This window comes from Zonotrichia albicollis, chromosome 3 (assembly GCF_047830755.1).
Source record: "Zonotrichia albicollis isolate bZonAlb1 chromosome 3, bZonAlb1.hap1, whole genome shotgun sequence".
Lineage (NCBI taxonomy): Eukaryota > Metazoa > Chordata > Aves > Passeriformes > Passerellidae > Zonotrichia > Zonotrichia albicollis.
Genome location: NC_133821.1, coordinates 40634425 through 40651739, shown reverse-complemented (window position 1 = coordinate 40651739; position 17315 = coordinate 40634425). Strand labels below are relative to the sequence as shown.

Sequence of the window (17315 nt, the reverse complement as noted above, 5' to 3'; positions counted from 1 at the left end):
CTACCTCTCTTTCCTTTTTTCCCCTCTACCATTTGCTCAAAACTTGTTTATCTGCTTTTGAATCAAAGGTGGGCCATGGCTCACCTAGCCCCTACCCTGCTCCAAGAGTTGTTTGGTTTGCCTCTTAAACCTCCCATTTTAAAGAAAACTTGTCAGATCTTTATTGTTAATTTGGAAGTTGTTTGCGCAGAAAAGCTCTTTGTAAGTGTGTGAAAGAGGCACTGTCTTAAGAAAGACGGACACAAATCTCCTTCAGTGAGGCTGAAGGCCCTGTTTTATTTTTTTATCTTCAATCTTCCCTTTCCCTCCCCCAACCCCTTTTCTTCCATGTATTTAATAGAAATTGGCCTCTACTATCTGGTAAAAGAATGTGGATGTGTAAATTTTGATACCTTTCAGACCTGGACAGAATAAAATGTGTTGTTTGGGATTTTAATGTCCTGATAATGGAAAAACATGGATTGAAGCATTGGAGCCTTGTGAGATGGGGCTCTGTGGGGGATGCTGGAAAGAACCCTGACCTTTGTCTCATCTAGCTCAGGCATTGAGGACTCCAAAATGCTCCAGCTATACTGCTGAGCTTGTTCCAAAACTCTCAAGTTTCCATCCCACCAGCTTTTGGATCTTAGGAGCTAAAGCAGTTAGTCACCTTTGCAGCCTTGTACAGATCCCTTCCCCACTTGGGAGTACTTTGGAAACTGCACTGAAGAAGGAAGGTGGAACACAGCTGAGCAGGAGAGGATTCACTTCAGAGGGATGTACATACACATCATTAGTCTTTTCCACGTGGGATAAATTCTATTTTCTTTAAGGAGTGTTGAGATGCAGGTGGTATGGAAAGGGAAAAAGAGACTTGGACCTTTGAGATGGACTTGTTTAAGGAAAATTTTAGCACTGTGACCCTAGTGGGGTTGTGCATCCAAAATGCTGGAGGAGAGCCATAAAACAAACCGGCGTAAAATAAACTTGCTGTTCATGTTTTCATACTTACATCCCAAGCTACTTTTGGTGTGTTTATCAAAACATTGTGGGCTTTTGGGTCTTCCTGATGGTGGGAACAAGAACAAGGAAGTGAGAGAAACATACATATATATATATATGGACTGTAATAAAGCCTTATTTTAAGTCCTCTATCTTTCAGTCTCCTCACTGAAGTGCCTGACTAGAAGAAGATAGGAAAGAAGTGTTGCAAAAACCTGTGCTCTCAATGCTCTAATAAAACTAGAGGAAGGGAATTTCTTCCATCTGAATATTTTCAAGCTGGAATGCAAACCCTTTTGCTTTATCTAGAGAGAACAGAGAACTTGAGCTAAGGTGGAATATTTTGCTACAATGGCAGTCAGTGAAGTTTGACAGAGCTGGAGGAGTCTGGACTGAGCCCGATTCATTGTTTTCAGATAGCAAAGGAAGACTTCCATGGAAGTTGTGTATTTTACTCTTTTAGAACTGCGTTGGGGTTGATGTGTATTTGGTTTTGAAAGCCTGGACACATTTACTGTGAAGAATTTCCTTGTACTGAAAGCTAGGGATATGTTACCAAGAGAGTGAAAGAAGCTTAGAAGTTAAGTATATGTCAAAGCTGAAGTTAAAGTGTATGTTCCACTGTTCAAAAGTGCTATCCATTTTTAACATGTTTATTCATGAGTTACTTGTGAGACCTCAACTGACCAGCTGAATAGGAGGACATTATTTTACTATTCACCAATAGTCTGGCAATGCCTTGGGATAAGAATGCCTGCTTAATGTTTGTGGATGGCTGATGCTAAACCTCTGATATGGCTGTTGAGCAGCTCCTGAATGTTAGTGTGCTGGCATTGTCTTATTCCATGGAGTTGTCTCAGAAGTGACAGGCAGCTGAGAACCAAAGCTATAGCTAGTGAAGACAACCTGCAAATAGAAGGAAGAAAATAACAAACATTTCTTTGAAGCCAGTTCAGAGGCATGCAGAACAGTGACATATCCCAACAACTCTTTCCATCATGGGGGTGGGGGGAAGTCTGCCTTCTCCTTTGTCTGTTGTGCTAGTTATCCCCTCCAGAGCCAGTGCTGCTTACCTACTGCTGCTTTATGATAACAGTGGTAACGCACATCCAGGTCTTTGCTGGCAGTGGTGATGGGAGTGCAGGATGGAGGGAGCTGAAGGTTGTTGCAGAGCAGTCCATGACACTCAGCTATGCACTCTGGCACTGGCTAGTACAGGTGAAGAAGCCCTGCTCAGAGCCAAGAGTGGGAAAACCTTTTACTTTGTGCACAGCTCTAGGGCAGCTTCTGCTTAGTGGTATTGGAAGCAGTGAAAACTCTGCCCTCAATCTCTTTCTAATTTGAGGCAAACTGGTTGAGCTGTTACACAGAGCATGGAAAAGTACTCCTGGATATGGAAAATTTAAGGGAAAACATGGAAGTACAGATGAAACATATAACTACTGCTTACAAACAGAATGCATTGCTTTTCTGAATCTGTAGTCATGAGACTTTCAGAGATAGGACTAAGGTTAAAAACTGGCCCCTACTGAAGTTTGTATATGACTTGGCATACATGCCCCAGGAGCCAGGAAATGATGATTTAGATGCTCTGGATGCTTTGGATTGACTTTGCTAAATTCAGCTCAAAGGGCTTTGGAGGAAATAAAATATTTTGGGAGGCTAAAAAAAAATTAAATCTCAGGTGCCCGTCTGGCACAATTTCAATAAGGGCCATTTCACCAGAAATTAACTGAGTCTGAGGTCTGCTTGGAAGAGTTGGCCTCTTGTTCTATGAGGTTATGTGTTTCCATCAGAGTTAATAGGAGTCTGTTACACCCATGAAGAGGAAATGATATAGGGAGTGTATGTTGTTCACTCATCTGGGGAATGAAAGGCTCTTCTGAAGTCTCTGTAACCTAATTTGAATAGTATGTTAATCCTGAAATTACTGCCTTGATGTGATGAACAGATTTTTGATCATGCTTTCCAAAGTTCATCTGAAGTGAAGAATAAAATGCTTCTCTTTCTTTGTTTTTTTCTTTTTTCTTTTACTCTTTTCTTTCTTTTTCTGCTCACTTTGCCTACATAAATATGATTTTTGAGGGATTCCTTAGCAAAAAATGTCTGAAATACTTTGCTTTACACAGTATAAACCCCTTAGTATCTGATTAGAAAGAGATTTCCTCTGGAGTAACCTCAGCCTAAATATTTGAAGAACTGAGTACAAAGACATGAATTAATTTTCTTGATTGAACTATTGGCTTGTTGATCTGCTGGCATTACCTCCACACCGAGGTCCTTCCACAGCATGCAACTTGCTATAGTACACCCACAGAGCACAGCATCCTTCCAGCTAGAAAACTGATCTTTCCTCTTGCCTTTTGCTCTATTTCTTGTGATAAGTGGTTTCCCCTCTCTTCAGTTATTTAGTAACTCAAGCCCAAATTTTGGTCCTCAGAGGCACTCCCTCCAACCTAGAGATCTGCTTTCTTTGGTCCGGAGTGCTTGGTTAGAAGGCACAGACAGAGCTTATTTCCAAGCTCCTATAAGTGTTGGTTTCCTCTATCAAATGAACAAGGGAGAACTCTTTCTCTGGGTGAATCCAGTCACAGCATTAAAGGAGGGATTTGGGATCTTGTTTTGTTTTTGTTTGGACGTCCTCCTTCACACAGAGGTTTCTTAGGTGCTATGAAAATCACTCCTTTCAAGGACACTTCTACTGAGAACAGCTTTCAGGGAAATGGATGACTTGGGGATTGCATGCTGGGATCTGATAATTGTGAAGTGTTCACCATGTCATCACGATATTGCACTTTAGGCTGAGGTGAACTCTTAACTGTAGGACTATTCTAGTAGATACAGAAAATGTGTCTGCAATATTGATATGGATATGAAATGTGCTGTGGGAATTGAGAAGAGTTAATGCTGCTATTAGTAGGCCCTGTAGGAGATGAATTGTTTCCTTATCATGCATGACCTCCTAAAAATGTAGAAAATTTTTGCCTGTGTTTGAGATCTCAGCATGAACAGGATAGTGTAAGACCTTGTGCACTCACTCCTGTCTAAAGAACTGTTTTTTTTTTCTTGCAAACAAAATAACGTTCCTTAAAATTACTTCCCACACCCACCTCCTTCTCTAGATGTGCATTTCTTAATTTGTTTAATTCTGGGGTTATCCCAGTGGAGCTTTTTTTGATTAATAGCTGATGACACTGTAAACCCAGCAGTAAGAACATTTCCTGGGCAGTATCCGTGCTTCTTACGGGCTGTGTTTGACTGTTGTTAGGGTATGGACAGAACAAGCACTAGGGAAGAGTTCACCCAGAAGAGTATCTCATTGATATGGACTCAGTGTTTGCTTTATACATCTGCTAGTTTATTTTTTAAGGGGTTTGGAGATGGATACACTTCTCTGTACAATTTTATCTGTTTTGAGCATTCACTACTGTAGTGTGATAGACCCTTTACTTGTAACATGAATGACTGGGAGGAGGGAAGGAAGTAAAACATGAGGGTTCCATGGTATTAATGCCATTTTTGTCTCAAATTTACTGGTACAACAGCCAGTAGTTAAAATCTAGTGATAGGCTGTCAGCTCTTCCGCAAGTTATTATATAAACGGTTTTCTTCTTGAATTTGCCACCCGGACCAAATACCTAGTTGGTCTTGATTTTTCAGAGCTTCTGGTATTTTCGGTTCCCTCTGTTGGCAAAGATTTTATGAAAATTGAGATTGCTTCCTTGTTCAAATGGATTTTTGGGCAGGAAAAGGGGCAAATGCTGCTGCTTCTTGTTACTGAAAAGATTTTGGTACTGGTTGGCTGTGGCTCTTCTTTGGTTAGTAGAAAAAGGGAATAACAGCAATTTCAGCCTTTCTTGCAGTGAGACATGTTCTTGCATGTGAGCGGGGCAGCAGAGCCAAGACCTCAACTTGTACGAGGCAATGTATGGCTCGTACTGTGTTTACTGTGTTTACTTGTATGACTGTTTACTGTGTTTGTATGTATTCATCCATAAATTTAAGATATAAAATAAATAAAAATTATTGATTTAAGTATGTTTTAAATACACTCTTTCCAAAGGGTGTGAGAAAACAAACTGCAGCAAGTGATGATTTGGATAAACCCTGTATAAGCCATTGAATAAATCAGTGCTATCCAAAACTAGAGACGGCAAGCAGTGATATTGGTACATGTTTTGCAAAGACATACATCAATACACAATGTTTGCAGCCCTCAGGGGATAGACATGTTCCTTTCTCTGATAGAGGGTAGGTTTCTCTTCTGTTTGTGTATAATGGGCCTTCTTTATGAATCATGTCTGAGGGCTATGAATCCAGAGCAAGTAGTGGTTTAAAAGCAGGTTGGTTGTTTTGTTGAATTTTTAGAGTTTTTTCCCCAGTTGTGTGCAGCTGTGGTGGGGAGCTGAGGGAATTTTATATTGCAATCTGGTTTTCTGTGGAGTGTGCTCCAAGCTTTGTCAACAAGCTACAAGTAGGTTGGGTTCAGAAGCTGAAAGAGCTTGCTGTATTTTCACACAGCCCGTTGACTTGCTGTAGACACTTAGAAGTCTGGAGATGACTACCCAAACTTTTGCTGCAGTTTTCTTTGAGTTATCTGAGCATGCATTTTAAAATGACCTATCCTCGTGAAAGGACAGTGTGTTAGAGGTCAATTACAGTTCTAGGAAGTCTTCCTTAGATATACTTCAGAACTTAAAAGTTTCTTAGTCATGAACCTTAAAGGGCCTTGATGTGGACTTGACCTGTTGCCATGGGTATCTGGGAGGCTAGAGCTATTCAAGGTTGGAAAGAGGGAGGGTTCACACTTGGCACAGGCACTACACTCCTGTCTTTCAAATGCTCTAGACCACATGGATAGGCACTGCTTTGTAGATAAGAACCTCACATTTGTGCATTCTAAGGGAGATCTCTCTGCCCCTCCTTTTACTGCATTATTTTCCACATAATGCTCTTGGCCAGAGTACCCACTGACCATGCAAGGAAGGTGGCTGGTTTTAGGTAGTGTTTTCTTCTCAGACCCTTGTAATTGATCCGCACCTGTGTCACTCAGAGCATAGATTTTGACTGAAATACAGAGGAAGCCTTGTTCACTTTACTGCAATGAAACACTTGACAGCCCCAAAACCTAAAGCAGTGCGTCACGCCTCTGAAACCAGCTTTCAGTGTTGGTGTAAAGTCTCCTCCTGAAAATATTGAAGCAGCCAGAAAATATATTTTATCTGGATGTCACTTAAAAATACACACAAGCAACCCAAAATCTTTGAGCAAAGCTCTTTCCAAATATCCATTCTTCATGAAGACACGTTAGGTTAAAAGTTCAGCAGTTTCACCAAGCTTCTGGCTTGGAGTTCAAACCTACTTGCGTAATGTTGAGGTTTCAGGGCATTGAACTCAGAGTATCCCTGGTCAGAATGTTGAAGAAAAATAAAAATGCTGGAATAAAATGCTGTATGTGACCTTTTCTTAACTTGATTTTCTACAGGGAATTTATTTTTGGTGCCAAATTGACAACTCTGCAATCTGAGTAGTTTAAAAAGTAGGTATGTAGAATCAAGGACATTTTCACCCTGTCTGTGCCTTGACCTATGGGAGCCATCTCCAAGATGGAGTGAACATAAAAACCCTGAGACCCGTTCCCTTTGTGAATGCATCTAGTGCCTGTTTCTTTCATTAGTGGATCACTAAAGAAGGTTTTTAACCATTGTCCACATCATTGGCTTTTCAGTCTGTGGAACAGAACTGAGAGCCACCATTTTATTATGTACAGGTTTGCAGGGACACATAGAAGCACACTGTGCTCTAGCTGGGGCACTGAGCAGGAAGGTGGCAGCTCTGCAGCCTGGAACCTGGCTTTCACAGGTGGCATTGATGAGCACCAGTTTTGAAGGAATTCAGTGCCATCCACAAAAAACAGGTGAAAATCCAAATGGTCTCTGTGTTGAGTTTTCCCCCAGTTATATCCATTTGCTATAAGGACTGAATTGCTTTTTCCTGTGTGTGACATTTAGGAAAGTTTTACCAGTGCAGGTAATGGATTTACCTGTCAATAGTGAAGTCAGCACTGGTACACCTACATCTGTGGTTAGTTTTCAGTGGTTATAATCAAGGCACATTTCTACTGGAGTTGAGTTTTTAGGTCACATAGTGGCCCTGATCAGCGTGCTAGAATGCAAATCAATTTAATAATGCTATGATGATATCAGACAACAGACGAAATTTTATTCTGCTAATTGTCTGAATAAGAATACAGCATTTCACATGGAAATAAGGAGTTTGGGGGAATGTAATTGGACCTTTACTATTTATTTGTTTTTCTTGGAGCACCCTGGCAGTTCTTACGGAGTATTTCTCTCTCAGTAGAGGCACTCTAATGCCCTCAGCTGCTTATTTTGTCTGGAAAATTCAAGCACCCAGGATAACGATGACAACAACGGCAACATTTTGACTCCCAAATCCCTTGGCAAAATAGTTACATCATGTCTGGAAATAATTGGGCAATGACAGAATGGAAAAATTACAATGACCCAAACAAGACAGGGACGCTCTTAGTAATGGGGTTTTGTGCGTTCATTCTTCTGAGCATGGCAGTAGTGTTACTGGGAAACACTGGGTTGACTTCCTCTGTAACTAAACCGCACTCTTTCCAATAGAAATATTGAAGAGATTATAAGTTCCTAGATCAAGCTTTAGTACTAATCTAAAGAGCTTTACTAGTATTCCTGATCTTGTGGAATAGAGGATAGAGTGGGACACCTTGTTCTTTACTAATCAAAAATGTTGCTCTGGGGGTATGGATGTTCCATCCTTGGTACTTGCTCTTATTAGATAGAACTGACAGACATTACTGATTAGTCATTGTTATACAATGACTTTAAAGGCATTTCATACCATAAGACCTGTACAAGGTACAGGAAATAATCTCCCTGTAGAGGAAAATAGCAGTCTTCTGCATTGAAGCTGAAGAAGTGATGTGCTGGTTCCGGCTGTCAGTGTGTGTCTGCTTAATTGATGTCAGCGTGATCCATTTAATCTTCAGTCTATGATTTCTTATTTTGAATAAAAGCTTAATCTTGCACTCCAAATTCCACAACACTTTTTTTGTGAAATTGCATCACTCTGTTGTACCCATCACCAAAAGAAAGTAAAGAAAATTGAGAGTCTAACTTGGGCTCTGCCGTCTAGGTCTGTAGCTTCTGGAAGAGGAAGTTGAGGTACACTGTTGAGTAGCATAGACACAAACTAGAATTATAGCCTTGGCCTGAATTCATGGCCCTAGAATTACTGTATAATTTTGTCAAGCCTTAAAAATAATATTTTTAGGATCTGAATTATTTCAAAAGTAAAATCTGTGAATTGTAGAGAGTGTTTAAAAATACTTGCTGCTTCATGGTCTTATCCTTAGTCAGAATTGGGTCTTGGGGTGCCATCTGTGGGGTTTGTGGAATTTTTTTTTCTATTTTTTTTTCAATGCAGTGTATTTCCCATTGGGTCTTACAGCCACAGCAATTTGATGAACAGGGACATTATAAACCAGCCCATCTAGTGAAGCTAATGCTGTGGTAGGAGAAATCACTGCATAAATTCCATTATTTTGTAAAGAATTAATTTATCCATGCTAGACTAGTGGACACTGCTAAATGCTGTCTCTACAGCAGCATCATTACTGGGGGGGTGAGCCTGTTTTGGCCTGGCCAGCTTGCAGGCAGGTGATTACCTTTTTGCAGGCCTACTGCTTTTATTTCTGTTTGTTCCCAGTCTGTTTGACACTGTAAAATAACTGGTTTAAGCAGAAGAGTAAGACCCTACACTGGAGTACCTACAACCTCAGTGCTGCAGCTAGGACAATAAAGTAAAATACAGACAAAATAAAACGTATATGAAGTGTGATGCAGGCTTTGCAGCTTGTATCATGTAGTAGGTGTCTCTTTAGAAGTATTTTTATCTTCAATATCTGCTTTAAAAAAGAAAAAGGTGTGAGCATAGGAAGTGACTACAGGAAGCCATTTCAATTCTAACAGTTGTCATGAAAAAAATGAGGATATTGTAATGAAACAGTGAAATAGTAGAGAATAAAACTGAAACTGGTAGAAAAGAAAGAAAGGGAGAAGTAAGACTATAAAGGAGCAACTTTTTTTTCTTAGTAGAAGGGAATGAGTTATCTTTGGGGAGGTATATGAATATAACAAATGTGGTTCATGATGAAGAAGACAAGAAAATTGATCTTGGTAGCAGTGACTTTCTGATTGAGAAGGAAGTGGAGGGTATGTGTAAATGTTACTGACACTGCAGTGCTGCAAAACCAGAGAACTTGGAAGAAATATGGAGAGGGGTAAGGGGTGCACACTACTTCATGCAAACCAGCAAGGTTGATTATATTTTTAGGCAGTATGCAATCCTGTTCGTTCCTCCACCATGGTGGTTTGGATTGCTAGCAAGCATGCCTCAGTGAGGAATTGATAAATTAGGATGCAAATCTGCAGTACAATCAGACCCTGAGGAGATGAAGGACATGCTTGTCCTGGATAAAGAGTTAAGCTGTGAGTTTTACTTGTTTTTTTAGCAGTCTAAGCTGTGGTGGTCATATCACCATTCAGAAATGTTAAAGATGCATAGATTTACTTGTCTATAAATGAGATGCAAGAGTACAATTAAGACTCAGCATTTGGTGTCTAGGAGAAAAAATTAGTTTTGACTGTGCACATTTCTGTGTGAAGTCATAGGAAACTGTGACACAGTTATAGTACCTTTGTAAAAATAAAATAACTCCTTAGCAGGTAAAAAAATGAATGGGATGTTTAATCACCTCAGTTAAGCATAGAAAAGTATTAATCTGTACTTCATTAAAGAGTGAGAAAAAAGGTATAAATAAATAGTTATTGCTAACCCAATTCATGACACTGGCTTTAACTGCTTTGTTGCTCTCATTGCTTTGTGTTTTGAATCTTGATTGTTCTTTTGAAATCGTTTCCCTGTGAATACAATTTGAATAGATTAATGATTAGGAGGAACAGAAGGAACCTGCAGGCGTATTTTTTTCCTGCTTTCTTTTGTTTGGTGGTTGGTTTTGTTTGTTTATTTTTCTGTAGAGTTATTTTTTCCCTCATTAGGTGAAGGCAGGGAAAGTGTTGCAAATAGTATTCCAGAAGAGAAGTTTCTTACAGTTCTTTAGCTTTCTTTTTTTGTTGTTGTTGTGTGTTGATAAGTTGGTATAAGGTGAGACGTAGTGGATTTGTGGGTATTAACAGACTAACATTAGTGGTCATTAGTCACCCAGCACATCCTGAGCATCCTTAAAGTATTAAAAATAAAGAGATTTTTGACAGACACGTTGCAGTAAGTAGGTGCATGGATATAGCTACACCTGACAGCCTTCAAATAGTCTGTGCCTTTTCCCTTATCTCGGGACTTATTTCTGAGGTAAATAAATGAGTAAACATTAAATAAATATAAAATAGGAGAAAAACCTTAGGTCTGTGCAATGCTTTGAAATTATCAACCATCTCATTTTTAATGAAAAGGTGTGTAAAAGAAACGAACAGTGAGTTTCTGGACTGTCTTGCAAAGTTCTCATAAGCACCAAGAGCTCTGCACTCTTGTTTCAATGTGTTGGGAGAAGGAAAATCTGTGAACTAGCTTCAAAATGCATAGCTTTATTTGAGCTGCCGTCTGTCCTGTGGCAACTTACGTGTGGGCCATGGCTGATTGGGATTGAGTAGCTATTGCTGCACAGACCCTGCTCTTTTCCAGATCACTTCCAGTAATCTGTTGATTTGGTTTGGTTTCCAGTGCCTTCCTGTCCAACGTAGCAAGCTGGTGTCCATAGATCTTCAGGAAGCTTCCCTGAAAAATAAGGTTTTAACTTTGTGGATTTTAAGTGGTCAGGGCTTTTTGTTGCTGTTTTGTGCGCTGGAGACCAGGAGGCTCCTTAGTAAGATACCAAATCCAAACCAAAGGAGTTGGGTTATTATTACATGTGCAACAAACGGATTGCTTGTGTGCTTCCTTTCCCCATCCCCCTGCTGCAATTGCCATGTAGTGTATCTGACATCTGTCACATTACATGTGACATCCATGGAAAATTCCCATGGTAATTAAATCATGCCATGAAGCTCATCATTTCACCATCTGTGTACTGAAGAAGCAATGTGATCCAGGGAGCTGAGCATAGGATCAGTAGGGAGCTCTTTCCCTTTATCCAGTGTCCACCTGCAGGCAGTTTTGAGCTTGGTGCTTATTTCCTCCATTTCATCATCAATAAACGATGATCTAGGGAGCTCTTTTAATACCAGGAACTTCTCATGGTTTATTACTTAATAGTTGAATAATTTGGAGTTTTAACTTGGATTTAGGGGTTGTGGGTGAGTTGGCTTGTGTTCTAAACAACTCTGACTTCAGATTTCTTTCTACATGAGTGATCACACCTTACATGTATATGTTTTATCCTGCCACAGACAAAGATAGCTAAATTACAGGGAAATGGAAATTTTTAACTTTATTACCTTTCTTGTTCGTATAAGCTAGTGTGGGCAGTGATTCTTCATTGTATTTTCAGTCCCATGCTCCCCACTCAGATGAGAGCTATGGCTGCATCCGCTGACATCATGGGTCTGTTGATGATCAATAGAGATAAAGCTCTGAAAGTGTTGACCATTAATGCTTCCTTATGTTGTGAACTATTTTTGCATGACTGTGTGTTTTTAGTTACCCACTGAGTTCTCTTTTTTCCCTTTTTCCAAAGGCAGTGATACAAAAGTAATTTTCTCTGTTTTAGTTACAGTTATGCTCTGGCTATTAAGTGTGCTGAAGGACAGAACAGTGAGATAAAATCTCCAATAATCAGCTGTCTTGCACAGGAGAGCTGCTGGCAGAGCAGTTGCTTTAGGTATCTTACTTTTAGGGGAACATTGCTTATTTAGCATATGTTGGCATGAAAATTACAGTCTCTGAGATGAGAATGAAGAGAAGAGTGAGGCTTATGAAGCAATTCGGAAAGCAATTGAAAGAGGATCCTCGTGTGCAGTTAGCATGGATCTGATCCCATGGGGCTAAAACTTCTGATAAGGGTTGGAAAAATTGCATTAGCTAAATTATGTTTGGTCACTGGGCCAAATGGTTTAGAAATGAACACGTACACCCTGTCGGAGGAAGAGGACGTTGTTATAAATAGGCCTTGGGCAGAGTTCCAGGCTGTGACTCCTGACCTGAGCCGAACCACAGATGGGGCTGGGAAGCAGGAGAGGGATTGCTGTGAGGAGCGGGTGCGTGGTTAGCTGCTGAAATGACAGCAACTTGTTTGTGTTGTGCAAAAGGGCAAAACAGTAGAACTGATGAGAGCTGTGGGAGGGAGTTGTGTGTAATAGTGGGATTCTCTCCAGAGAGAGATTTCCTATTGATTCTCACTGGGGGTGTATATATATAGAAATACGTAATTGCGCGTGTTTCATTCTTACTTGCCTGAAGTTGAGAGGCAATAGAACTTTTATTAGAAGAAATCCCCTCACTTCTTGTTATTTTCATAAATTTTTATGTCAGCTTTGCTGTCAATTGCCACTCAGAAAAATGGAAGTTGCTCTTTTCTTCATTTTCTTTGTTGTCTCCCACCCTCCTCATTCTTTGGAAGCGCATTTTTCCCAGATTTGATTCTTGAGAAAGGAAAAGCAAAAAAGAGGGAAAGGAAAGGAAAAATTTATTAACTTGGAAGTAATTAGAATTTTTTTTTTATCCCAATAAAATAAAAAAGTTTTAATTAGTTATTAAATAGCATCAATGGTGCAACTTACAGGATTCTGAAGGACATCTACTTTACTGGCAGATTTAATTTTAGAGAGACAGTGCTCCAACTTAGAAATTTCTTTCATTCATTCCTTCAGTGATTTGATTCTAAAATACCTGTGCTGGATTCCTCTGTAGCAGTCCTCAATTTTTTGTATTTTGAAAGCATCTGGGCACCTCACCTATCCACACAATTACAGTGTGAAAGCAGTACAAAAATGTTATTTTTACCCCTCTATGTTAGTATGAATTTCATGCCTGCTGCCTATAGATGCACCTGGAAAATGCCAGTGTTAAGAGTATGAGTTGTGCAATGGAATGATGCTTTGCAGAAGTGAGCTTATTGTCCATGTGAGCTCTGCATACTTTTGCAGGGTAATAAAAATTAAGTAGCCTTGAGTTTCACAAGTGTTGATCCCAAGGAACTGCAGATTCTGTAAAAAAATCACAGTAACAAACATCAGCTTGTGTATTTCTCTGCATTATGGATGAGGAAGGCCTGGAGACTGACAACCTCTTAGATGAACCTGCTTAAGAGGAGAGCCAAGTAAGGAAATTCCAGTGCAGGACAACCTGTGGTAGCCAGACCAGGGCTGTACTTAACCTGTAGAAAATGTTGAGCTTCACATCCATTCACATAGTTCCCATTTCTTGGTAAGGTGCCTCTTTTGGCAAAGTTTATACCAGAGCCTTGACCTGAGCTCATGAGGGAGGTTGTTATGGTCCTATCGTTCCAATGGCTCAGCCAGTTTATCCAAGGAGGATTCATTGTCCATGCCCCAGAGAATGCCGGTGCTCTGATGGTTGGTGGGGAAGCCTTTAGACAGTGGGCCAGAGCTTGGTTGCAACTGAATTGATTCAAGTGTAGTTGTATTGCATGTAAATCAATTTTATCTCACTGAATTCAGTTCCTTCCAAAAGAGAGTTTTGTCAAACTAATTGGTTTTAATCTCAGTCATGACCAGGTTGCCATAAAGGGCATTGCACTTGGAATAATAATACTTGAGAAGATGGTCTGTAGTGCACAAGTTTAATTTCTGAGGCTCTATTGTGAAACTTTTTAGCAGCTGAATCTCTCAAGTGTCCACTCTTGAGAGGAAACACAAATTGCCATGCACATCATTGTGATAGATTTGAGGGCATTTTGGTTTTGCTGACTGAAGCTGTGTCAATGACCAGTTCAGTTTGAAGTTGACCTTTGCCATCTCCTAGTGAGAACCCAATGTTTTTATGAATGGGCTTTTGAAGCCAGCAACATCCTGCTCTAGTGAATCCTGCTGGGACATAACACCCCTTGCAGAGCTGGGATGGAGAGCAAAGCAGAGTGGGCATGCCAGAAGACAGTACTTTTTACCAGCTTGCTTTTCTTTCAGCTGCCTGAGAGTTGCAGCTGATGACTCTCCAATGCATAAGAGAATGTGCTGGATAAATTAATCCTAGCATAGAGTAGGGCAGGTGGTTCCTGCTAAGCACATAGTGCCATAAGGGTAGAGGTTTGGATGATTTGGACTTTTTTTGGCTGTTGTTTGTTGCTTAGGTTGTTTTTTTTTTTTTTAAGCAAGCATGCCAGTTTCTGCACAAAACATCCCTGGAGAGCTGGCTGTGTTCTGTATGTTAAGTCCCACTATGCAACTGCTGTCCCAAAGGTGCTTTTCCTTGCACAGCTACTCAGTCTCTATGAAAGCTCAAAGCAGCCTTGTTCTGGCAGGCAAACAGACCAAAGCATTGTAGGGCAGGTTAGGGCAGCAGCTGCTCTGATGACAAAGCTCAGCTGTGTTGTTGCTGATACAGCATCCAGCATCCTGTGGTTTGGTTCACCTGCCACCTCCCTCCTGCTCCCCTGCCCTGTGCCCAGGGAGACCAGCTTCACAACAAGCTTTAATTATTTACTCTCTAAGGATATGGCTTATTCTGCAGATTAAGTGAAGTCCTTAAAAATATAACACAAATAAGCCCCTGAGCTGTCAAACAACAAGTCCCTTAAAAGGGCAAAATATGCGGCTCTCTGTGCACTGCACAGATCCCTCCTTTCAAACTGCTGGCAGGAGACTTCCTGTTTGGATGGGCTGCTCACAAACGGTGTTGTGTGGTAGTGAAATCAGTCACTTCCCCTGCTTCTCCTTCTGCCTCTCTTTCTACTCCTGATACCAAAGCCCCTCTAGCCAGGTTCTGTCAAGATGGGATCTGGCAGCTCAAATGTAAATCTAAAGACATGCATTAGCACTGTGCTGTTTCTTCCCTGAATACATAAAGCAGCCCAAACTATTTACATGTGTTTGAAAATGGGATGGACAAAATGGTCCTGCAGTGATAGTCCTGACTGTGAAGGAATAAATGAAAGTTTGGTGGTCTGGCTCTGCAGTGGTGGAAGATTGATGTCTGCTTCACTTTTTCATTGTTCATTTTATTTTGATCAAATGCTATACTTTTGGAAGATTCTTCCCATACTTTTGGAAAATTCTCCCATACATGCTTTTTTCCTTCTGGTAGTTTCTTTCCTTTATTGTAGTAGTGAGAAAAAGGCCAATATTAGCATTCTGTGGTAGCATTCAGCCTTGGCTACTGAGCATTGATGACAAATCTACCTGTTGGGAAATTCCACACTGAATTGGTAGAATCTTTTTTTCAGAAAAACTGGGAGAAGCAATTCTACACTGCCTTGGAAGAACATGTTAATACCATACGAAGGCCTAGCTACCTTATCTGGCTTGAGTGTTTATTTTGTTCTTTTGGGTATCAGATCCTTCTGTCCTCTTCCATCTGTTCCTCCAGTGACAGCCATTCTCACTGCACAGAGCTGCACAGATTCAGCAGTCTTTTTTATCATCTAATGTCTGTTGGTTTTGTTTTGTTTTTTTTTTTTTTTTCTACAGAACATGATTAGAAGATAGCACCATACACCATGATCATGGCCCCCCGGAAGAGGAATCGTCATGCCTTGGGGTTTCTTTGCTGTTTTGGAGGCAGCGACCTCCCTGAAATCAACCTCAAGGACAATAATCCCCTCCAGTTCCTTGAGTTTTCTGTCCCAATCCCACCAGCAGAAGAGCTCAATGCCAGATTCGCTGAACTTGTGGTAAGTTTCTGCTGACAGATTGATATATTTATGAGGTGGATGGACTTTTCCCTTTAAAGAGTAATAAGAATAAGAGGATTTAAGAGATTTCTTAGAGTGCTTCTGTTGAAGTTTTTAAAAAAACCTTTTCATTCTTTTATGACTAGTTGTTTGGTAGGAGAAAGATGGCAAGCAACAGGATGGATGATAGTGGCACTGAGTATAAGTACAATAAAATGTTTAAATGTGCTTATTTATTCTCATAGCACTATGTAGTATTGGGTTTGTTGGTAGGAACTTCTCAAGTTCTCTGGAGAGAGCTGACAGTCAATTTCTTGTTTACAGCTTTGGGATAAAATCTGCTGTATAGGGTAATGAAGTGGAAAATCTTAGGGTTTGCAGATCTGTAAAGTGAGGGCTATTTGGTTTTGTTGATGAGTAGCATTCTGCTGGTGAGGTATAAGAATCAGGTGACCATGCTAATTATGTTTCATCACACAGCTGCCTTTGAACCATGAAATGGTGCTGTTGCAGCAACAGCCATAAACAGGAAGAGAAGGAATTATTTCAGATGAACTTTGTTGTTTTCTTTTGTGGTAAATGTTGCAGACTCCAGGAGCCAGACACTTGCTTTTCATGCCTGGCATCAAATGACTTCACTGTCTTTGTCTTCTTGTTCAGCCGGAATGCAAAACACAGGCAGAGGTCATAGGGCTGGGTTGTTTTGCAAACTGTGTCGTAAAGGTGATGCCCATTTGATGCAGCTGATTAGGTTTCTCATTACCATTCTGAGACTGGAGCTTATGTAAAGTGAGATATCTGTAAGTGTGTATATGCCTGAGGAGTGCAACTGAGGTGAGGAACAGAAGAGAAAATACTGGATCTCAGCATTAGAGGAATTTGCCAGTAGTGTTCCTATGTTACACTTGTAACATTAGCCCAATAAATTCTTGTCTGTGACCAGAGCTTTGAAATGCTATAGCAATGAAAAGAACCATGTCATTTGCATAAGCAATTGGAGGTTAGTGTATGGGCAACTATAGTCTGCCATATTAAATACAGGGACAGCTGTGGTTTGTCAGATCAGTGGTCTGACATCCTAGCCCAGGCTTCAGGTTCAAGATGGGGTCCAAAGCAAATGGCTAGGGAAAAATGTAAGGTGTTGGAGACTATAAGGTGTGGCCATAGGGTGGTCTTTTCTAGGACACTGTCCAACCCTCTAACAGTTTTCATCTCAAGGACTTCCTCAGTCGGAAGTTGCCCTCTGTGTATATAGTAAATTGGTATGGATTTCTTTTCCATTAACTTTACACTTTCCCAGTACCCATTAGGATTTTCAGTATTCTGTGGCAGGGGCATAGAAATGAGTCAATAGGATTTGCAGTTGTTTCAGGAAGAATAATGTGTTCAGCAGAAGAGTCTGCTTCCTTTGAACTAATTTGCAAACGGAGAATCTCCTCTTATGGAAATATTTCACAAAATTCTGGTCTATATCTAGGTCAGT

At 40.4% G+C, this 17315-nt stretch overlaps 1 protein-coding gene across 3 annotated transcripts in view; it reads left to right on the top strand.

The window, feature by feature from the left end:
* The window catches only part of DAAM2 (dishevelled associated activator of morphogenesis 2), a 202449-nt gene that overhangs the window by 67814 nt on the left and 117320 nt on the right, over nucleotides 1-17315 (top strand). For all 3 annotated transcript variants that reach the window (XM_005483109.4, XM_014264360.3, XM_074537224.1), the window contains one exon: nucleotides 15630-15832. In XM_005483109.4, coding sequence (XP_005483166.2) covers nucleotides 15659-15832 — 174 coding nt within the window. In that variant the 5' untranslated portion in view covers nucleotides 15630-15658. The remainder of the gene's footprint in view (nucleotides 1-15629; nucleotides 15833-17315) is intronic.